At 37.0% G+C, this 23,442-nt stretch overlaps 1 protein-coding gene across 5 annotated transcripts in view; it reads left to right on the top strand.

The window, feature by feature from the left end:
- S100PBP (S100P binding protein) overlaps positions 1–23,442 on the top strand; it is a 31,764-nt gene that overhangs the window by 4,723 nt on the left and 3,599 nt on the right. For 4 of the 5 annotated variants that reach the window (XM_027109264.1, XM_027109263.1, XM_027109262.1 and 1 more), the window contains 5 exons: positions 1,298–1,414; positions 2,178–3,019; positions 3,672–3,757; positions 5,264–5,367; positions 22,131–22,218. In XM_027109264.1, the coding sequence (XP_026965065.1) occupies positions 2,180–3,019; positions 3,672–3,757; positions 5,264–5,367; positions 22,131–22,218 (1,118 nt within the window). In that variant the 5' untranslated portion in view covers positions 1,298–1,414; positions 2,178–2,179. Of the gene's footprint in view, positions 1–1,297; positions 1,415–2,177; positions 3,020–3,671; positions 3,758–5,263; positions 5,368–8,763; positions 8,792–22,130; positions 22,219–23,442 lie in introns of all 5 variants that reach the window. The other variant, XR_003433333.1, reaches the window with a different exon arrangement.

Here is a 23,442-nt window from a genome sequence, read left to right as displayed (position 1 = left end):
AATTCTAAAATTCTATAATCCTTCCCATTTCCTTCTAACTTTCTCTAGTACTTCCCCCCACCCCGCTCCACCCCGCTGTGCTGCGCCCCGCGGCTTGTTGTATCTTAGTTTCCCGACCAGGGATTGAAACTGGGCCTTAGGCAGTGAGAGTATGGAGTCCTAACCACTGGACCACCAGGGAATTCCCTCTTTCTATAGTACTTTATTGTCCATAGCATTTTGTATTTTCTCATATTGGTACGTAACTTTCAGTGTTGTCTCTGTAGGAAGATTATACATTCCTTGAGGGTGGAAATCATATCTTTATTTCTTAGAAAACGTATAGAGACAAATTATCTAGCTCAGTGCTGTGTGAGGATAGTAGCTCAGAAAATGTTTCCTGAAAGAGTGCATGAACCAAAACTAAAATTCAGGGAGGGAAGTGAGGTGGGGGAGAATTCACAGTTAAAAGGCTACAAGAATTTTCCAAATTATTGAGTTTGGTGATTAAGTGTTTCTTATAGCTTCTTAGCTGTTGACATGTGATATGTAAATATCAGCTTTCTATCACCTTTGCCATCTAGAAAATAATTAGAGATTAGGTCCGTCATTAGCTATTTAAGAACTAGGTTTTAATTATACAAGTAATATATAAATATTCAAGTAAAAAAGTAAAATACTAAAGTCTCCCCTTGTCCTCTCAGGATTCCCCCGCAGGTTATGACAGTCATCAATTTTGCATTGTATTTTTCCAGACCTGTTCTTTGTGTTTATATATGTATTGGAAATGTATGGTCATAATTATATATGTATATATGTATGGTCATAATACATATATCGTATGTATTATGTATGGTCATAATTATAGCTTTTATATGTATGGTCATAATAATAACTTTTAGATCTTGGGGGAATCTTAGACATCACCTAATCCCTGTTCTCCATCCCTTCCCTATTTTGTAAATGAGGAAACAAGTCCCTGGTTAAGTGGCTTGCCCAAATTATCACAGCTGGTTATTGACAGAACCAGGACAACAACCCAGGTCTTTGGACTCAAGACAGTACTCATCTTACTAGAGCAAATGATATTCTTAAGAAAGTATTGTTGGGAGGAGGAAAATTAGTTCCTTAGTTGCATAATTTTTCCTCTAAAGGTTTTTCTTTGATGTTCTTGACTCGAAATCCAACTTTGTGGTATTTAAAAAAAATCAAGATCAAAATTAATAGATGGAGCACCTTAAAGCATAATGCAGTTGACTTTGTAATTAGCAGAGTTGAAAGTGATGAGAAGATCCTCTAATTTTCTTTGTGCCTGCAGGAAGGTGGGAGTCAATCATTTTGACAAGTCTCCTGAAAAGAACAGCTAGCAGGAGCTGAACCCTTTTTCCATTTGGTCTCGTGGCAAAGGCAGAGATCACACCAGCAGCTCCACACAGTATGAAAGACAATTCTTTATCTTATTGTATGCTTAAAGTTTTTTTTGTTTTTCATTTTCAGAAGTAATACATGTTTGCTTTCTAAAAAGTGTAAACTGTGAAAATCCAAACATTTTACATACATATTTATTTTGTTTGTATGTTATAGATATTATTCCATGATAGTATATACAGATCCACTTCATTGTGTTTTTAAATAATTGTAAAGTATATACAGATCCACTTCATTGTGTTTTTAAATAATTGTAAAGTATTCTATAACATGAGTGTACCATGATTTTACTGAACAGTTCTGGTGATGGACATTCAGGTTGTTTCCAATACTTGGATGTTTTGAATAATGCTGCTTTGAACATCTTTGTAAATGTATCTGTGTGCCTTTGTACAGGTACTTCTGCAAGATAAATTTCCAGAAGTGAAATTGCTGGGTCAAATGCTGTTGCCAAATTTCTCTCCACAAAATATTGTACTGACTTATACTGTCACTGATAGTGTGTGAGGATCCTTGTTTCTCACATTCTCACCAAACTAGATTACTGTGTCATCTTAATTTTTGCCATTTTGATAGGAAAAAAAGTATCTCATTGTTCTGATATATATTTCCATGATTCTGGTAAGCTTAAATATCTTAAAACTTTCTCATGTTACAAGTCATAGTGCAAAGAATTTGAAATACTAAGACACCACCACTCTCTAGAGCAGATTGGAATTGATATAAGGGTATTTCCTGTTCCTCAGCGAAACTGCCTTTTATTTCTCCAGATATGCCGTGCTCACTAGTGCCCTCTGAACAGTCTTCTGGTACCTCTCTTTTGCCTAAAGACAATGCCCCATTTTCTTGGGATTCCTTGGATGAGGACGGATTGGATGACTCCTTGCTGGAGCTGTCTGATGGGGAAGATGATGGCCATTTCAGTTTCACGGAGGAAGAGATTCAGGAACTCTTGAAGGATGATGACCTATCAAATGAGCACTTTTCTTGGGGAGGAGGCTTGCCTAACCATGACAGCAGGAATGTTGAGAAGGGAGGGAAAGGGAGTCAAATTCCACTTGATACTCCCCAAGAGAAAAATTCATTGTACAGCTTGGGACCAGAAGCTGAGACCACTAGCCTCTTCAAACTACCTCAACTAAATACATCAGTTGGTCATGGACCAACTCCTCCTAAACCATTGAACAGACGCTTTGCACTAGAAAAGAATCTTATAAAAGTTACAGTTGCACCATTTGATCCAACAGTTTGTAATGTTGTACTTGATAAGGACAAGACTGATACATCCAAAGTTACTGAAAAACCCTCCTCCCTTGGAGAAGAGATGAGAGAAGATGGTCTTAGCCTAAATGAGAGCACAATTTGCACAGAATCTGAAGGGATCAGCCTCAGTAACTCTGCCTATGATGGGTCCCCACTCCCTTTTTCAAACAGTAACTTTCAACAAACTGTCTCTGATAAAAATATGTCTGACAGTAAGAAACCTACACCTGTATTCTCTCAGATCTTGGACCATTCAGAAACTCCTAATACAGGGTCAGCCTGGAGAAATGGATCACATAAATCAAGTTTTGAAATGAGATTTCCGGTTGTTTCCAGTTCATCAAACAAAGTAAGTATATTTTTCAAGGTGAAGAGCAGAATGAAATTATTTTCATTCAGAAGCTGTATAGCAGAGCTTTGTATTCAAATAAATTGGGGTTTGAATCCTGACTAGCACTGTGACCCTGGGCAAATTATTTAGCTTCTCTGTCCTCACAATTTCTTATTTATAAATTGGAGTAAATGATACTTTACAGTATAGTAAAGATTAATTAAATAATTTATTGACAGTAACTGGTACATAGTACTAAATTAACCATTTACTGAATAGACTAAGATGATGATGATTTTATTATTTCTCCTTTCTTTGGGTTTCAGCCTAAGCCTCAATCTTTGGTTGCCACGCTGTATATATTAGATAAAACAGCTCTGAGTCAGCCACTGAAGAGCTGAAAAATCTTGGACAATTTACCTAACCTCTTTGAACCTGATTCCCTATCTGTCAAATGGGTGTAACAGTCCATACCGCTTAGGGTTTTTTTTTTTTTTTTCTTTAGAGTACTGTCATTATCTCATTTAAAGCACCTCCCTTAGTGCCCAGTACACACTAGGGTTCACGAGTATGCCTATGTAGCCATTAGTTCAAGAATATTTCCATAAATGATGTTTTGTTATAACTAAGGGCCATCTTTGCTTCTTCTTTCTGCTCTGAAAAAACGCAGGATGTTCTTGACAAGGATTCTGGGAAGCTGAAGATCCATGAAAAAAGACTAGGCAAAGTCATTCCTGTTCTGCAAACCAAAACAAGGTAATGGTATAGTGAAGTATTCTGGTTTCTGTTGGTTCTCTTCATTTGCTTTCTTCCTCTCCTGAGTTTCTCCTTAGTGTGGGGAAAAAGCCCTGCACCAGAAGTAAGCATACTTGAAGTTCTGGGACTACCAATGACTGTGTGACCTTGAACAAGTCAAATATTCTCTGACCTTGGTTTCTTTGTCAATAAAATGAGGCTAATGATGCCTTCCCTGCTGCCTCACAGGGTTATTTTGAAGAGAAAAAAAGACATATTAGTGAAAGCACTGTATAAATGTAAGATTTCTTTCCCTGCGTGTGGAGAAACTTGGTCACAGATATAGGAAGTTAGAATAATTTTTACAAAAATGTTAAGATATAACTATGTAGAAAATCATTTAGCCATCTCTCCCAACTTGCATATAACTGTCCTTGGGGAGAAAATTTTATAGAGTTTGCAGATCTGGGTCACCTTTTCAATCTGTTCTCTTGTTGCCAGGAGATGGCAGTATCTCTACATGGGCCTTTTCAATTAGCAAAGCTGTTTTTTTAGGTTGACTCAGATTGGCTTCCTTACAACGAGATTCTTTTAAAATTTTTGATTACACAGATACTAAATTTATTCCTACCACCCCTAATCCCAGTTTTCTGGGGTTTTTTTCTTGTTTTGCTTTGGTGACTTGAAGGAACTTTGTGAATTGTATACAGTGGAAATTAAGGCTACTTGGAGCAGTAATACTGCTCACTATCTCATCCACAGACTCCTTAGTACAGTGTAATCAGCATGAGTGAGGGCCAGAAATTGTTCTTGCCAAGGTCACCAATGTTTTAATTGCCAGATCCAGCTGGTTCTTTTTGGTCTTTATCTTATTCAGTTTTTCTGTGGCTCTATGAAGTTAACTATTTCCTGACTAACCTTGAATTACTCAACAAATGCTTTCTGTCTCTATGGAGTAGGCAGTCTTTGCTTTGCTATGCCTTGTTTTGGTTTTTTAATTAATTATTTATTTATTTTTGGCTGCGTTGGGTCTTCGTTGCCGTGCGCGGGATTTCTCTAGTTGTAGCGAGTGGGGGCTATTCATTGTTGCGGTGCATGGGCTTCTCATTGGGGTGGCTTCTCTTGTTGCGGAGCTCGGGCTCTAGGCGCGCGGGCTTCAGTAGTTGTGGCACGTGGGCTCAGTAGTTGTGGCGCACGGTCTTAGTTGCACTGCGGCATGCGGGATCTTCCCAGACCAGGGCTTAAACCCCTGTCCCCTGCACTGGCAAGCAGATTCTTAACCACTGCACCACCAAGGAAGTCCCTATGCCTTGTTAACAGGAGGTTATATCTATTTTTTTTCTCTCAACTCCATACTTGGTTGCAGCTTCATATTACGCGACTAACACTGTCTTTTGTCATTGGATCTTAGAGAGTGTTTTGAGGGTTAGTTGTTCTAATCCATCAGCTGTATATGTCTTCTCTGTACAAAGCACTATATTCATGGTTCTAACTGATTGTTTTTCCTCCTGGTTTGCTTTGTTCAAGGACTAATATTCCGACGTTTTCACCATCAGATCTAGAAAAGCAGAAGCAAAGTTATCTCAGGAATGTCATTGCTCATATAGAAGACCCAGTGGACTCTAACCAAGGTAACACAGTAATCAAAGAATGGCATATAAAAAATGTGATGAGACTTTTTTTTTTTCCAGTGTAATATAGCTTAAACTGAGAGATTGTCTTGAATTTTTGTAAATTGGTGAGAAAGATAACTTCTTTTCCAAAGATTTTTACTTCAAGGGATTGCCTAACCAGATAATCCTCAAAGTGGTTTGGCTAACCAGTATTAGAGAGGGGTCCAAGGAGACTCATACCAGTACATGAAAAGTGTCTCCCCCATGGCTGAGGGCTGTAACCAGACCTTTTTTGCTAGGGATTTTTTTGCTTCGGATTTTTCTACTAAAAATTAGTAGAAAAAAAATAATAAAAAATAAAAATTAGTAGTGGACGACCAGGCACTGCTTGGTAATCATTGGTTTTTTATTTGGAATTATTTTCCCTGTTGCCTTCAGCATTTAAATGTAAAAAGCAGGCATTTCAAATACCATCTTGCATCTTGGCATCTGAATAAAAGCTCTTGAAAGGCTTTGACTATCTTCCAGATCCTTCAGTCTGAGTTCTCCCTAGTTCATTAAAAGCTGTTGCAAACCAAAACGGCTGAATTCTTTCTCCAGCCCTCAAGAGACTATAGTCCATGTTTTCATTCATTCATCCTAAACTATTGGCTGATGGGGAAATTCCTAAAGTGAAGCTTGTGAACTGTACTGAAGGTGTAGATATTAGAAAATACTGGTAAAACAGTTCCTTCTTATAAAGATCACTGCATATTCTATCATCTTTAGCTTTTTTCTCTATTCATTCAGCACACCTTTCTTGAGTACTTTCAGTGGTGCTCAGTTTGAAGATTAGGGATTGGAAATGTAAAGACTAAGATAGGGTCTCAGACCTCTGGGAATTGATAATCCAGAGAGGAAAAGATAATTACACTGCAGTATTGATTAGTGCTCTAGTAGAATTATGTATAAAATGCAGTAGGAGCAGGGAAGGAGCCCTTCTGTTTGTGCTTGGGCAGAGCGGAAGATGGGGAAGGAGGTTGCCCTTGGTAGGCTCCACAGAGAAGATGATGTAGTTCAGTTACTCTAAGATCTATTGTAAATCAGTAGGGAGGGTTTTAGAAGAATTTTTGGCTGAAGATCAAAGGAGAACTCCCCTTTCTTTGACAAATCTTGAATTACTTAGTAGTTTTTTTTTCTTTTTATAAGGCTGTGAGTGAAAGGTTTAGAACTCTGAGACATCAGCCAGAAGAATTTTATATTCCGGGGTCCTTTTATTTTTTACCCAGAGATTTCATTAAGCAGTCAAATACTGCTCATACTGATTACTTGGCCTTACGTGTGAGATCACTTTGCTTGAACTCAAGGACTTGTGGAACTAGAGACATCCCCACTCCCACCCCTCGCTGTCACTAGAGGGGCAAATTAAAAGAAGTTCGTCTATATTCAACCTCTGTGGAAGAGACTTGATCATTGCTTTCCCTCTATGAGGTGACTTACTTTCTTTTGTATCCTAGGCAGTTGACAATGACGATATCCAATCACATTTTTCTTTCTCATTTGGGGCATTTAGAAAAGAAAATTTCACAAGAAGAGCAGTGAGCAGCTGCTCATATTATTGCATCTTTTCCAGTCTCTTCCTCATTCAGCAGTCCCTCTTCCACTTTATCACAACAATCTATATGCCATAAGGAACAGCTAGAATAACTAGAATAGAGAAAAGTCAGCGTGCTTTAGTGGTCGGGAAAACAAAGTCTGGGCTAGAGTTAACTTCTGGGTTCATATCCTTGCACCACTGCTTACTGGCTTTGTGACCTTAAGCCAGTAAAAACTCAGTTTTCTCATTTATAAAATGGAGATAACAATGAGGCTTAGTTTATGGAAAAATTATACGTGAAAGTAGTAGTATAATGCATAGAACAGTACCTAGCCATAGCAACTAACATTTATTAAATATTTAGTATTATTAGCAAGGAAGTGTATCTTCTCATACTGAAGTTTTTATAGGTAATAGTGTGATGTCAGGTGTTTGCTTTTAAATCTAAAAACAAAACAAAATGAAAAAACTCAACCTGAAAGATTAGAGAAAACAGCCTTACAAAAATGTTGATAAATGAAGCTGAGTGATTGGAGGGGGGGAGGCTTATTATACTATTCTCTACTTTTGTGTATATTTGAAATTTTCCATAATAAAAGGTTGGTTTTTGTTTGTTTGTTTGGTTGGTTTTTTAAGTGCATCTTTTGGGGGATTTCTTTTTTACATCTAAGAATTTTCAACATTACCAGTTACTCTAAAACCTTCATAGGCCTCCAGTGCTTGCTTCTGCCTTTCAGGAACCGAATGTGATACTAAATGCTGTGTCACTTTCCACTGCCTAATAGTCATACATCCAACATTTAAAGATTTTATAAACCATATTGCAGGGGGGGTGTGGGCATATTCTTTCTCTCCTCTCTTTATGTATGAATTACTGGGCAGCTAGAAGCAAAAAGAAGGAGCAGAGCGTCTCCTGCCCTTCTTCTTTGAGATGTTTAGTGCTATTTCACTATTTCACTTCAGGTTCCTTATTAGACACAGAGAAATTAATAGGGGGCAGGTTCAAAATTAGTTCCTATCAATTCAATTTGAATCCTCTCCATTAGGTTAATCAATCATCTTCTTTTACTTTATCAATAATGTATATATTATTGATAACAGAATAGAATAATGTAAATCATTCTTCAACTCTATTATTGTAATATAGGTATAATCTCTTTTTAGTTTAGTGCCACATGGGTCTTTAATAGCATTTATAAAGAAATACCAACCACTTCCTTTCTGACATCCCAGCTAATGGATAACTTTATATGGGATTATAAATTCTTAGAGTAGGAAAGGACCATTAAGATCTCCTTAATCTCCTAACATATAAATCTGTTCTGTATTATCTTTGCCAAGTGACCCTTCAGCCTTTGCTTAGAGTCTAATAGTGCAGAACTCATCACCTCATGAAGCAGGCCATTCATTGCTTAGAAAATTCTTTTTTTTTTTTAATTACAGTATAGTTGATTTACAATGTTGTATTAGTTTCAGGTGTACAGCAAAGTGATTCACTTATACATACACATATGTTCATTCTTTTTTAGATTCTTTTCAGAAAATTCTAATTGTTAGAAAATTAGTCCTTACATTGAGCCAAACTGTGCTTCCTTATAATTTCCAATGGTAGTTCCTAGTTCTGCCCTCTAAGATCCCAAAATATAACTACTCTTTTCCATTTACTTAATGTATTAGGGACCTTTCCATGTTAAATATCTCAAATTAAGATTTTTTAATGATTATGAAGTATCATTTATTATTCCATCTTGATAATTAGCTTATGTCCATTTTCATTAGTAATGCTGCAGTGAACATTCTGGTTCATAAATGTTTATGTACAACTCTTATTTCTATAGGATGAGTGCCTAGAAGTGGAATTGCTGGGTAAAGTATATAAACATTTTTAAAACTTTCATTACACGTTACCAGATTGTCCTGCCCAAAAAAATTGTATTAATTTTTGTCACCAATTTGACAGGTAAATTTTAACATTTTTTTTAATAATTAATGAGGTTAAACATTTTTCACATGTTTCTTGGCAATTTATATTTAATCATAATTTCTTAAAATTATCTAATATCTAGTCCATATTCCAGTTTCCCCTGTTTTCCCAAAAATGTCTTCTTGTAAATTGTTCAAACAAGATCTAATCAAGGTTCATGTGTTTAGTTATTGTCTCTTTAGTCTCTCTTAATCTAGGTCACTTGGTTTGTAGTTTGTCCCACCTTCTGAATTGCGTCTGATTGTTTCCTCGTGGCGTTGTTTAACTTGTTCCTCCATCCCCTATATTTCCTGTAAACTGGAAGTTGGGTCTAGAGGAGGGATTAGATTCAGACTAAGCGTTTAAAATAAGCTGGAATAATTCATAGGTACCATTGTGTGTTCATCCCATATCAGATAAGGAGGCACCACCTAATGACAGATTGTTCTACTAATAGTGATGCTAAGTTTGATCACTTTGTTAAAGTGTTAACTGCCATATCTTTCCATTCTAAGGTACATTTTCCCCTTTGTAATTAGTAAGTCATCTGTGGGGTGATTCCTTGGTACCATTTGAATATCCTGTTCCACAACAATTGTTCACCTAATGGTTTGAGCATTCATTGGTGATCTCTGCTGGAATCAGCTACTACACAGAGTTGCATAGAAAATGTTTGTTTTCTAAATATATCGTTTCTTCTACAAGTACTAGCTAGCATACTTGTATGAAGATTTCAATTTTTTTTTTAGTGTCACTATTATCTCATGAATTAAAAAAAATCAATGTCTTCTAATCAATTATAGTCAGTATTCTTTTTGATGCTCAATTTGTCCCAGTTTTGACCAATGAGAAATCCTTCAAGCGGGCTCATGTGTTTTCTGACATGACCCGTTAGTCTTTTTTTTTTAATTGTGGTAAAAAAAAGTAACATAAAATTTACCATCTTAACCATTTTTAAGTGTATAGTTTAGTAGTGTTAAGTTTATTCACATTGTTGTGAAACAGATCTCTAGAACTTTTTTATCTTGCAAATCTCAAACTCTATACCCGTTAAAAAATAACTAGCCTTCCCCTGCCACTCCCCCAAAGCCCCTGGTAATCACCATTCTACTTTTTTTTGAAAAATAAATTTATTTATTTAATTTATTTTTGGCTGCATTGGGTCTTCATTGCTGTGTGCGGGCTTTCTCTAGTTGTGGTGAGTGGGGGCTACTCTTCGTTGTGGTGCTCGGGCTTCTCACTGCGGTGGCTTCTCTTGTTGCAGAGCATGGGCTCTAGGCTCGCAGGCTTCAGTAGTTGTGGCACACAGGCTCTAGAGCACAGGCTCAGTAGTTGTGGCGCACGGGCTTAGTTGCTCTGCAGCATGTGGGATCGTCCCAGACCAGGGCTGGAACCCGTGTCCCCTGCATTGGCAGAGGGATTCTTAACCACTGCACCACCAGGAAGTCCTCAGTGGGCCTTTTTAATTTGGATATATATTTCTCAGTTCTGAGAATTTCTTGTATTTCTTTGATAATTGTTTCTTCTCTGTATAATCTACTCTCACTTTAAGAAATTCCTAATAGTTAGATATTGAACTTCCAAGGATTGATCTTCTATGTCTCTTACTTTTTCTTTCCCTTTTCTGTCTCTGTCTCTTTATTCTATTTTCTGGGATATTTTCTATTCTTCTTAACTTCTTTATTTTTACATTCACATTTATGACTTCTAAGAATTCTTTCCTGTTTTGTTCTTTTTTTTATGTTCTTATTTTATGAATTTCTTACCTCTCTCAAGATATTTTTTCTCTCTTGAGTTTTAATTGAAATACAATAAACTGCACAAACTTAAAGTATACAGTTTGTTGAATTTTGACATATGTAAACACCCATGAAACTATCACTGCAATCAAGAAAAACATACTGTAACACCCCAAAATTTCTTCGTGCCCTTTTGTGATTCCTTCATCCTGCCTTTCCTTGCTCCCTCCACTCCCCAGGCAACTGCTGAGCTGCTGTCACTGTATACTCTTTTTTGAGCCTGGCTTCTTTCTTAAAACATAATTATTTTGCAGTTAATCATTTTCTTGGTAGTTTATTCCTTTTTATTGCTGAGTAGTATTCCATTATATAGATATACCACAATTTGTTTATCCATTCATCTAATGATGGGCATTTGGATTGTTTCCAATTTTTGGCTATTTAAATAAAGCTGTTATAAACATTCATGTACAAATCTTTGTATGGATATGCTTTCAAATGACTGGGTCATACAGTAGGTATGTTTAACTTTTTGAGAACCTACCAAACTGTTTTCCAAAGTGGTACCATTTTATATACCCAACAGCAGTGTATGAATTCCAGTTACTCCCATCTTTACCAAGATTGTTGCTAGTATATGGAAATTCAGTTGATATTTGTACATTTTTATTAGAAACAGGTATTGGGTTTTATTAAATACTTTCTCTGCATCTACTGAGATAATCATATAATGTTAGAGAATTGTATTATTTGATTTTCCAGTATTAAACCAATCTTGCATTCCTGGTCTTAAGCATTCTGCACTTGGTCTTAAAGTATTATCCTTGTACTAATAGTGTTGGGTTGATTTGCTAAAATTTTGTTATAAATCTATCTTCATAAGGGATATGGTCTGTACTTTTCTTGTAATTTCTTTGTGTCGTCTTGGTAGCAGAGTAATGGTGGCCTCACAGAGTGAATTGGGAAGTATTTCCACCTCTTCAATTTTTTGGAAGAATTTGTATAATAGAAGAACTGGTATCTCTTTTTGGGTGAGCTTTGGTAGTCTTTCAAGGAATTTGTTTATTTCATCTAAGTTATTAAATTTATTGGCATTAAGGTTAATAATACTCTGTTATTAACCTTTTATATAGTATCTAGTGATACCATCTTTCCCATTTTTAGTATTGGTCATTTGTGTTTTCTCTCTTGCAATCAGTCTGGCTAAAACTTTATCAACATTATTATTTTTCTTTTTTAAAAAAACAGCTTTTTCATTGATTTTTCTCTGTTTTTCTGTTTCATTAATTTCCATTCTGATATATTTTTTTGTGTGTGGTACGTGGGCCTCTCACCACTGTGGCCTCTCCCATTGTGGAGCACAGGCTCCGGACGCGCAGGCTCAGCAGCCATGGCTCACGGGCCTAGCTGCTCCACGTCATGTGGGATATTCCCGGGTGGGGGCACGAACCTGTGTCCCCTGCATCAGCAGGCGGACTCCCAACCACTGTGCCACCAGGGAAGCCCCCATTCTGATATTTATTACTTCCCTTTTTCTGCTTACTCAGAGTTTCATTTGCTCTTCTTTTTCTAGTTTCTGTAGACGGTTGCTAAGATCATTCATTTGAGACCTTTCTTTTCCAATTTAGTGAGGGATGTTAGGAGCAAGAAGAGATAAACTCATGCAGTCAACCTGTTATATTTATCTGGAAGTATGCATTAACTTTTTTTCTTTTTTTAAATCAACTTTAATGTGGTATGTTTTACATGCAATAAAATGTACCCATTTTAAGTGTACTTGGTGAGTTTTGACAGAACTATGCACTTGTGAGATCATCACAGCAATCAAGCTTGATAGAACATTCCCACCACCCTAAAAATTTCCCTTGTGTTCCATCCCAGTCAATCTGTCCCTGCCTCCACTTCAGCTCTAGGAAAGCACTGATTTCTTTTTGGTCATTATAGATTAGATTTGTCTTTTCTAGAGTTACATATAAATGGAATCATGCAGTATGTGCTCTTTTGTGTTTGGTTTCTTTTACTTGGAGTAGTTTTTTAAAACAACAAGAAACAACTCCATGTTGTTGCATGTATGTTCTATACATCCACTGCTGAATTTTTCCTTGTATGAATATACCACAGTTTAATCATTTGTTGATGGACATTTCTGTTTCTAGCTTTTGATTATTATGAATAAAGCATCTATAAACATTCATATATGGGTTTTTTGTGTGAACATGTGTTCATTTCTCTAGGGAAAATAATTAGGAGTGAAATTGCTGAGTCATTTAGTATGTGTTTTTTTAACTGTATTGGAAACTTCCAAACTGTTTTCCAAAGTGATTATACTATTTTATGGCTTTTTTAAGGCAAAGGTTAGGTTCTTTTTTTTTAATATGAATATCTAAGTGTTCTAACACCATTTATTGAAAAAATTATTCTTTCCATGTGTTTATTTCTGACTTCTCTATTCTGTTCCATTAATATATGTGTATTTTCTTATGTCAATGTTACACTGTCTTGATTACTGTAACTTTATAGTAAGTCTTAAAATTGTTTGGTCCTTTGGATTTCCATAATTTTTTAAAATCAATTTCATCTTGTCAATTTGTTAAAAAAAATACCTGTTGGGTATTTCACTGGGATTGTGTTGAATCTGTAGCACAATTTGGGGAAAGTTGATATCATAACAATATTGAGCCTTCCAGTCCATGAACAGGATATAGTTCTCAATTTATTTATGTCTTTAATTTCTCAGCAGTTTTTTGTACAGGTCTTGTACATATTTTGTTAAATTAATTCATAAGTATCTTATGCTTTTTTATGGTATTGTAAGTGATACTTCTTAATTTTCAATTTCTAGCTGGTCATTGCTAGCATATAGATATACAGTTGATTTTTTATGTTGACCTTGTGTCCTACAACCATGCTAAGTTTTTCTATTACTTTTGGTAACTTTTTAATAGACCCCTTAGAAGTTTCTTTGTTAACATGACTTTATCTGCAAATAAGGACAGTGTATTTCTTCCTTTCCAATCTATAAGCCTTTTTTATTTCTTGCCTTACAGCACTGACTAGGATCTCTAGTACATTAAGTATGATATTAGATGTAGATTCATCATAGATGCTCTTTATCAGGTGAGGAAGTTCCCCTTCTATTTGTAGTTTGGTGGGAGTTTTTATCATGAATGAATGATGAACTTTGTCAAATGAATTTTCTGCATTTATTTGGATCATATTGTGTTTCTCCTTTATTTTGTAACACAGTGTACTACATTTATTACTTTTTTTTGACTGTTAGGCCAACTTGCATTCCTGGGGTAAAGTCACTGGGTCTTGATGAATTATCCTTTAGTCAATTTGCTAGTATTTTTAAGGGTTTTTATGTCTTGTTTATGAGGAATATTGGTCTTCAATTTTTCTTGTATGTACTGTCTTCCTCTCGTTTAAGTATCATGGTGATGCTGGCTTCATAAATTTAGTTGGGAGTTGTTTTCTCCTCAGTTTCTCAGTTTGTGCAGGATTGGTATTGTTTCTTCCTTTAAATGTTTGGTAGAATTTACCAATAAAGCCTGGAGTTTTCTTTTTGGCAAGGTTTCTAACTACAGATGTAATAGATACCGGGCTTTTCAGAATTTCTTTATCTTGGTAATTTGTGTCTTACAAGGAATTTGTCCATTTTATCTAAGTTGATGAATTTATTGGCATAAAATTATTCATTAAAAATTTCCTTATTATTCCTTTAATTACTGTAAGATCTGTAGTGATGTTCACTGTTTCATTTCTAATATTGGTAATTTGTCTTTTTTTTCTTAAACAAATCTAGTTAAAGGTTTATCAATTTTACTAATTTTTTCCCCAAAGTAAGTTTTTAGTTTCATATTTCTATGTTGTTGGCTATTTTCTTTTCTTCTCTTTATTATTTCTTTTCCATTTACTTTGGCTTTAATTTGTTCTTGTTCTCTAGATTTTTTTTTTTTTGTGGTATGCGGGCCTCTCACTGTTGTGGCCTCTCCTGTTGCGGAGCACAGGCTCCAGACACACAGGCTCAGCAGCCATGGCTCACAGGCACAGCCGCTCCACGGCATGTGGGATCCTCCCGGACCTGGGCACGAACCCACGTCCCCTGCATCGGCAGGCGGACTCTCAACCACGGCGCCACCAGGGAAGCCCCTCTCTAGATTTTTAATGTGGAAACTTATGTCATTGATTTGAGACCTTTCTAAGTCTCAAGTTTCCCTTTAAGTGCTACTTAGGTGCATGTCACAGATTTGATGTGTTTTCATTTTCATTTGGTTCAAAGCAATTTCTAATTTCCCTTGTGATTTCTTGTTTGACCTGTGGGTTATTTAGAAGTGTGTTGCTTAATTTCCAAATATTTAGGAGTTTTCAGCTATCTTCCTATTATTAATTTCTAGTTTAATTCTGTTGTGGTTAGAGGATATACTTGGTGTGATTTCAATCCTTTTAAATATACTGGGGCTTACTTTATAGGCCAGCATATGGTCTATCTTGGTGAATGGTCCATGTGTACTTGAAAATGTATATTCTGATGTTGGTAGAGTGTTCTATAAATTTCAATAAGGTTTTGTTGGTTGATGGTAGTTATCAATTCTATATCTTTACAGATTTTCTCATTAAAAGAAGAGTTCATATCTTCAACCCTAGTTGTGGATGTTTTTGTTCCTCCTTTCAGTTCTGTCATTTTTGCCTCATGTATTTTGAAACGCTGCCATTAGATGCATATACATTTAGCAATACTATGTCCTCGTGAAGAATTGACCCCTTTATCATTATGAACTGTCTCTTTTTACTCTTAGTAATATTCCTTGTTTTAGAGTTTAATTTGTCTGATTTAAATAGCCATTCAAGCTTTCTTTTGACTAGTGTTTGCATGATATGTTTTTTTCATCCTTTTACTTTTAAACTATCTATATGTTTAAAGTGGATGTCTTGTAGACAGCATATAGTTGAGTCTTGTTTCCCCCTGGTCTCACAATCTGTCTTTTAATTCAAGTGTTAGTCCAGTCACATTTAATGTAATTATCGGTTGGATTTAAATCTACCATCTTACTACTTGTTTTCTATTTGTCTATATGTTCGTTGTTTCTTCTTTCATCTTTTCCTGGTTTTTTTTTTTTTTTGAGTATTTTTTAGTATTCTGTTTTATCTCCATGCTTGACTTATTACCTATACCTCTTTGTTTTATTTTCAGTGGTTGTTCTAGGGTAGTAGTTCTCACAGTTTCTGGTCTCAGGACTTGTTTACACTCTTCCAGATCATTCATACTCTTAAAAATTGAGGACCCCAAAATGTTTTTGTTTGTTTGCATTGTATCTATCTATATGCAACCATATTAAAAGTTATAACTGGTAAACTGTTAAAATATTTATTAATATATTTTAAGATAATTCATTGCATGTTAACAATGTTTTTATTAAAAATAACTATAATTTTCAAAACAAAACCAAAAGTTTAGGGAGAAGAATGCATTGATTTACATTTTTGCAGATTTTTTTTAACATCTAGCTTAATAGAAAACTACCAGATTCTCATATGTGAATCTGCATTCCATATCATGTTGTGTAGCCTCTTGAAAACTCCCCAGTACACTTTTGAGAGATTGCAAGTAGTAAAAACAAATAACATCTTAGTGCTGTTATGAAAATAATTTTGATCTTGTGAAGCCTCAGAAGGGTGTTGAGGACTCCCACAGATCCTGGGACATACTTTGAGAACTGTTGCTCTATAGTTTACAATACAGATCTTTAACTTTAATCAGTCTACCTTCAAATAATATACCACTTAACATATACTGTAAGGCCCTAACAATAGTACCCTTCCAAATCTCCATTTTTTGTTACTGTTTTTATACATATATTATAAACTCTTCAATACATTATTGCTTTTACTTTATTTTTTTGTTTTCTTAAAATATTTATTTATTGATTTTGGCTGCTCCAGGTCTTAGTTGTGGCACGTGGGATCTTCACTGCGGCATGCAGACTCTTAGTTGCAGCATGCAGACTCTTAGTTGCGGCATACACGTGGGATCTAGTTCCCTGACCAGGGATCGAACCCGGGCCCCCTGCATTGGGGGCACGGAACCTTACCCACTGGAACACCAGGGCAGTCCCTGATTATTGCTTTTACTTTAAACAGTTATCTTTTAAAGACACTTTTTAAATGAGAAAAGGGCTTTTGTATTTACTCACATATTTACCATTTCCAGTGCTCTTGATTCCTTTCCATCTCATATTTTCTTTTTTCCTGATGAACTCCTTTTAGTGTCTTATAGTACAGGTCTGCTGTTGTGAAGCCTCTCTGCTTTTGTTTACTTATTTTATATTTGTTTTGCCTTCATTAAAAAAAAACTTTTTATTTTGAAAAATTATAAACTCATAGACTCATAAGAAGTTTTGAGTCTCACCTCAATTGTTTCCTTTCCCTTAGGGATTACAGTTCTGAGCAGTCTGAATATAGTTGTTTCATACATTTTGCCCAGTCTCTAGTTGCTTACAGTGGAGGTATGCCCATTCATTATGATTAGAAGTGGAAGTCTGCTTTGATTTTTACTGAAGACCATAAGCAGCAGTGATTATGTAAATTCTGTTTCTACATTTGCCATTACTGTTGAGAACATTCATACATTGTTCAATATCCCCTGTACAATACAACACTGCAGAAATGAGTTATATAATAATTCCTTTTTCTTTCTTTTGTTTTTTGCCTTGTATGCATGGAAAAAATCAGTCAAGATTTGTACTAGATCATCACACTTTTGTTGGCCTGGATGTTTGCATTCTGGCTTTCTACTTAATCTTTTTTTCCTTTTTTTTTGACCACACTGTGCGACTTGTGGGATGTGGGATCTTAGTTCCCCGACCAGATATTGAACCCGGCCCATCAGCAGTGAGAGCATGGAGACCTAACCACTGGGCAGCCAGGGAATTCCCTATTCCTATTCTGTTAATCTTTTTGTAAAAGCAATAGCCTATACCCCTGTAGCACATTTTTTTTTCTTTCCTTCCCTCTTCATTCCCTCCCCTGTATTAGGTAGTTTTTTGATTGCATTGAATAAAGACATTGTGATTGCCTTTAAGTAACTGAGTTTAAGGATTTACAGGAAAAGATGAAAATTAGAGGCTCAGCTACATAGCTTGGCCTCATAATAAAAAGAATCAACCATAGAGTCAGGCCCCTTCAGAAATGGATGCCTTTGTTTCCTTTTCAATAGGTTTTCCCTGCTGAGTTAGTGATTCTGGTACTTCTAATCTTATCTATCTCTATGACTAGTGCTTCTGCTGCTCTCTATTAGCTATCTCAAGTGTCTGTCCTCTCCTAGAGCCCTACCTCTGTGTGCTGTTCTCTCTCTTGTTCTCATTATTAAAGCTCACATTCACATTCCAAGGGAGAGTATCTGATTGATTCACTTAATGACCTGTTGGTGCCAGGCCAGATCTTAGGTCATTAGCCAGCAGAGAGAGTCTCTGTTCTTGGTCATGTGGTACAAAGTATGGTGATGTATAAGACCTGTCAGAAGGGCCATTGGCATAGCAAGCATTCAGCATTATTATTACTCCTCCTTTATAACAGCTGCATATTTATAGATTGTTTCGGTGAACCGCTGATCTCATCTCTGAAATGTTGAGGTTTTTTCCTCCTAATTTCATTCTTAGATGAATTTCATTCTTAGCCACAAAACAAAGGACAGTCTTCACCACCTTTTAGCCACAACTTAAAATAAACCCATCGTACTGATTGTTGGTCCAAGAAAGCCCATCTGTTGGAAACTATGAAAAGAGAAAATTTAAATGTTTCTATTCTTGTTAGCATCTCTAAATTTGGAGGAAGAAGAGATTGAAGCTATGAGCTGAAATAAGGTTTTTGGATTAATAGCCCCACATGGGTTTGAATCCTGGCTTTCCCATTTACTAGATGATAGATGAGTATCTTTTCTAAGCTTCAGTTTATTCATGAATAAAATGGAGATAATGGTATTTGCCTCATGTGGTTGTTAGGATTAAGTGATAAGATACATGGAAAGCAGTTAGCAAAGGGCCTGGCACATAATAAATGCTTGATAAATATTAGCTCCCATTATCTCTAGATCATTAACCCTTATTAATAATAAAGGTTACCCTGGTACATCAGTTAAGTTCTTAGTGCTAATGAAAACTAACATTTCTTGGTACATAAGCCGAGACAATAGTTATTGAGCCTTTGTTTACTCAGCGCTGTGCTGAGGTACCAACTGGATATACAAGACATATTGCAATGTGATTCTTGCTTTCTAATCCCCACAGTGAAATGTCAGTCCTAGAAAATTTTTCAGGAAACTCAACCCTATGATGGTATTCTGTTATTGGAATTTGGGCTCTGTCACTAGCTGTGTAACCTTGGACCAATTACTTCTCTGTGCCTCTTCATCTGTAAATTGGGGGAAATACCTCATAGGATTATTGTAAGGAATAAATATGTTAATATATGTAAAGCACATAGGATACTGCCTGATACATGGTAAATGCTGTATGTAAGTTGCTGCTGCTAGATTATGACGCCTAGCAGTTGAATACTTGAAGCCTCATTGGGCCTAATTGATCAGTCTTTTTCTTCTTTTAGTTTAAAGTGAATAGGTTTCTTTGTAGGAGGTTTATAGGTATATCTTTAGTCTCCATCGTCAGGACAGTTTTATAGAGTCTACGTGGTAAGAGATGAGTAAGCTGAAGGACATGGTCTACAGATAATCTTGTCCCATTTGAGACTGGACACCAGACTTTCCATATCTTGCCAGCCCTCCTTTGGTGATGCTTTGGCAAGAAAAATGTATCTTGAAATTCTTGGAAAGCTGATTTCTCACCATTGAAATGTCCTTTTTGTGGGGGCTAGAGGGAGGGGGATGCTAGTGATATGAAAGTATGGTAAAGGAAAAGCAATTTGAGTAGAGACCTTTGATTTTAGCTTAACAAATCAAACAGGCAAGGGATTTTCTAATCAAAAGCTACTTCTCTCTTAAAGGGAAAACTCATTTCTTTTTTTTTTTTTTTTTTTTTTGTGGTACGCGGGCCTCTCACTGTTGTGGCCTCTCCCGCTGCGGAGCACAGGCTCCGGACGCGCAGGCTCAGCGGCCATGGCTCACGGGCCCAGCCGCTCCGCAGCATGTGGGATCTTCCCGCACCAAGGCACGAACCCGTGTCCCCTGCATCGGCAGGCGGACTTTCAACTACTGCACCACCAGGGAAGCCCAGGAAAACCCATTTCTGATTTGTATTTCCTTTTCAAGAAGTGAGATAATATGTTTTATTTCCATATTAGTGAGATTGAGCATCTTTTCATTACGTTTATTGATTACTTGTATTAGTTTTGAGAATTACCTATTCATGTCCTTGACCTCTTTTGTTTTGTTTGATGAGGAGACTTATCTTTGCAGAATAAGGACAGTAAACCCTTGCAAATACGTTTCAGGTACATTTTTCATTTTGTCAGTTGTCTTCTTTTACCCTTGGTTGTGCTTTTTTATTTTAACTGCATAGAAACATTTAATGTAATGAATCTATAAATTTTTGCTGAAAAGTATCATCTCATTATGGTTAGAGAATTTCTGCTGAGTGTTATAAAGCATGTCATAGTTTATATGTAGACTGATCCACTTAATAAGCATTTTTTCCTTATAAATAGGTGATTGATTGTCACAGGCTTTGAAGAGTCTTTGCAAACTAACATAGTCCCGAGGCTGTAACACCATAATAATAATAGCTACCACTTACTGCACACTGCCTGAGTGCCAGAAGATATGCTAGGTCTTTTATGTACTATATCCCTAATATTTAAGTTCAAGCAAAATATTATTATTGTCCACATTTCATAGATAAGAGGAATGATTTACCCAGGGTTACAGAGCTAGTTAGTGGCTGGATTGGAATTTTAACTCAAGTCTGCCTAAACTCCAAAGTATATACTTTTTCTACAGAGTTGGGCTTCTTGAGGCTTCAAATAAATTATACTGGTCCTAAAAGTTAAGTAAATATCTTCTACCAGAACATGAAAAGATGGTCTGTTGCCTAGTTTGACAGCTCTTGGTTCCTGAGAGCAGGGTAGATACGATAATGAGAAGTATGTAAACCAGCTGAAAGAAGGGTCTCCACTGTCTAGGGCAGAGGTTTTCAAAATGTGGTTCCCAGACCAGCAGCAGCAGTAGCATCACTTGGGCATTTGTTACAAAAGCAAATTCCCATGTCCCACTCCAGACCTACAGAATCAGAAACTGGGGTTGGGGCCCAGCAACCTGTTTTATATTTGCAGCTGATTATGATGCATGTTAAAATTTGAGAGCCACTGGTCTAGGGGAATTATTCTCTCTAACCATAATTTTTGGCTTTGTGAGCTTCAGCCAAATTCTCAGCCCTTAAGTGCAAAATAAGCATTATCAAATAGTGGCAAAAGCATGGAATCTAAAAAGAGCCAGTTTTTAGTCCAGTTTAATAATCATTTAAGGCAAGTTCACCTCCCTGAGCCATAGTTTCCCATCTCTAAAATGATTTTAATAAAAATCTATCTCCCGGGCTTCCCTGGTGGCGCAGTGGTTGAGAGTCTGCCTGCCGATGCAGGGGACACGGGTTCGTGCCCTGGTCTGGGAAGATCCCACATGCCGCGGAGCGGCTGGGCCCATGAGCCATGGCCGCTGAGCCTGCGCGTCCGGAGCCTGTGCTCCGCAGCAGGAGAGGCCACAACAGTGAGAGGCCCGTGTACCGCAAAAAAAAAAAAAAAAAAATCTATCTCCCTACAAGATATTTTTTTCAGAATTAGTAAGATAACATGTATAGTGCCTAGCACCTTGCCTGGCTCCCAGGTGTTTGAGAAATTGCCTCCAGTTATTTTTCTTGCTAAGCAAAAAGCCCCTACCCGCCTTCTATTCTCAACTTCTCTTGTTTCTTGAATGTATTTTGCTGTCTTGTGTCTCTGGGCCTTTATATTAGCTATTTCTACTGGATATCCCTACCTCCCACCCCTCCCACTAACGTCTATACATCCTTTAGATCCCTGCTTATAATTTACTTCCCCTGGAGGGGACTTTCTCTAACCCCCACTCCCCAGTCTCTGTACTCATAGCAGCATGTATTTCTCCTGTCACTACATATCAGAGTTTTTGGAAACTGGTTTTTGCCCAGTTTTGCAAAGTTTTTGCCCGTCTTCTGTATAAACTTCATTGGGCAGGTCCAGTGTCTTGTCTGTACCATATTCTAGGACCCAGTAAAGTTTCTCACACATTATAGGAGCTAATAAATTAATGTTGAATGAATGAATGGTGGCTGTCATTATTGCTGCTTCTTCATCATCATATCATCCAAGAGCAAGCTCTCTTCTCTGGCTTATAGTTTCTGTGCTGACTGCTTGTGATAATCATAAATAGATAGTATTAGGACCAGTGCCTGTTTTCTCCTTCCCTGAAAGTACATGTTTTGACCTAGGCTGACACGGTAGTTCACTGAGCTCCTTCCTAACCACTGATCTCTCTGTATCACAGGTACCTTGGGGGAGCTGTGTGCCTTGATGGGTCAAGTTCATCACATGCAGAACCCAAAATGGCAGCATCCTTCGGACCTCACCAGGCGGTGAGTGGGTGTTTAGAAGAAGGAAGAAAAGGGTAGAATTTTGCTACAGGAGAAATGTGGTAGGGCTTTGGTAGGGCTGTAATTATTGTTTAATTCCAGAGGTAGAAAAAGAAGTGATATAGTATAATAGAATAAGAATTGGACTGAAATTCAGGAAACCTGGGATCTAATACTGGCTTTGCACTTTTTAACTAGCTATGTGATTTTGATCAAATCACTTCATTTCTCTGGTCCTCACAACAGTAAAATTAAGATATTGGACTAATTGATGTCAAAGAGCCTTTCTAGTCCTGAAATCTTCTGGTTTCTTGATGTAGTGTGGTTTTACAGATTTATTCAGTTACTTGATCCAATTATTCAGAGACCTTGGAGTCATCTGTGATTCCTTTCTCTCTTACTCCATAGTCAGTGCATTAGCAAATTCTATAAGCTCTACGTATAATATATCCAAAACCTGATCATTTCTCAATCATTTTCACTTGGATTGTTGCAAGTCTCCTAAATGGTCTCCCTACTTCTGCCCTTTCCTGTCTACTGTTCTCAACTCAAGCAGCCAGAGAAATTCTTTTAAAGCATAAGTCAGATTCTCTCTTCTTTGCACAGAGTTTTCCAGTGGCTTCCCATCTCCATGATCACAAGTGCCTATATGTTTTGGTCTAGGCTGACTTGGTTAGCTCACCACCCTCATCTCCTCTACTATTCACTTTGCTCACTCTGCTCTAGTCACACTGGATTCCTTGCTATTTCTGTTTTTCATACTGTTTATTTATTTATTTATTTTTGGCTGCATTGGGTCTTCGTTGCTGTGCGCGGGCTTTCTCTAGTTGCAGTGAGCGGGGGCTACTCTTCATTGCGGTGCTTGGGCTTCTCATTGCTGTGGCTTCTCTTGTCATGGTGCACAGGCTCTAGGCGCACGGGCTTCAGTAGTTGTGGCTCACGGGCTCTAGAGCGCAGGCTCAATAGTTGTGGTGCACAGGCTTAGTTGCTCTGCAGCATGTGGGATCTTCCTGGACCAGGGATCGAACCGGTGTCCCCTGCATTGGCAGGTGGATTCTTAACCACTGCGCCACCAGGGAAGTCTCTCCTTGCTATTTTTCAAGTATGTCAGACGTACTCCCACATCAGGGCCTTTAAACTTAGTGTTTTCTTTATAGTTGCCAAAATGACAGCAGTACTCGGAAAGGCAGTGTTGTGTAATAGTTATTAAATTCTGCAGTCAGATGT

The sequence above is a fragment of the Aethalodelphis obliquidens genome, unplaced genomic scaffold, assembly GCF_003676395.1.
Source record: "Aethalodelphis obliquidens isolate GAN/ISIS:26980383/991018 unplaced genomic scaffold, ASM367639v1 scaffold9, whole genome shotgun sequence".
Classification (NCBI taxonomy): Eukaryota; Metazoa; Chordata; class Mammalia; order Artiodactyla; family Delphinidae; genus Aethalodelphis; species Aethalodelphis obliquidens.
This window is presented reverse-complemented; position numbering and strand designations above follow the sequence as displayed.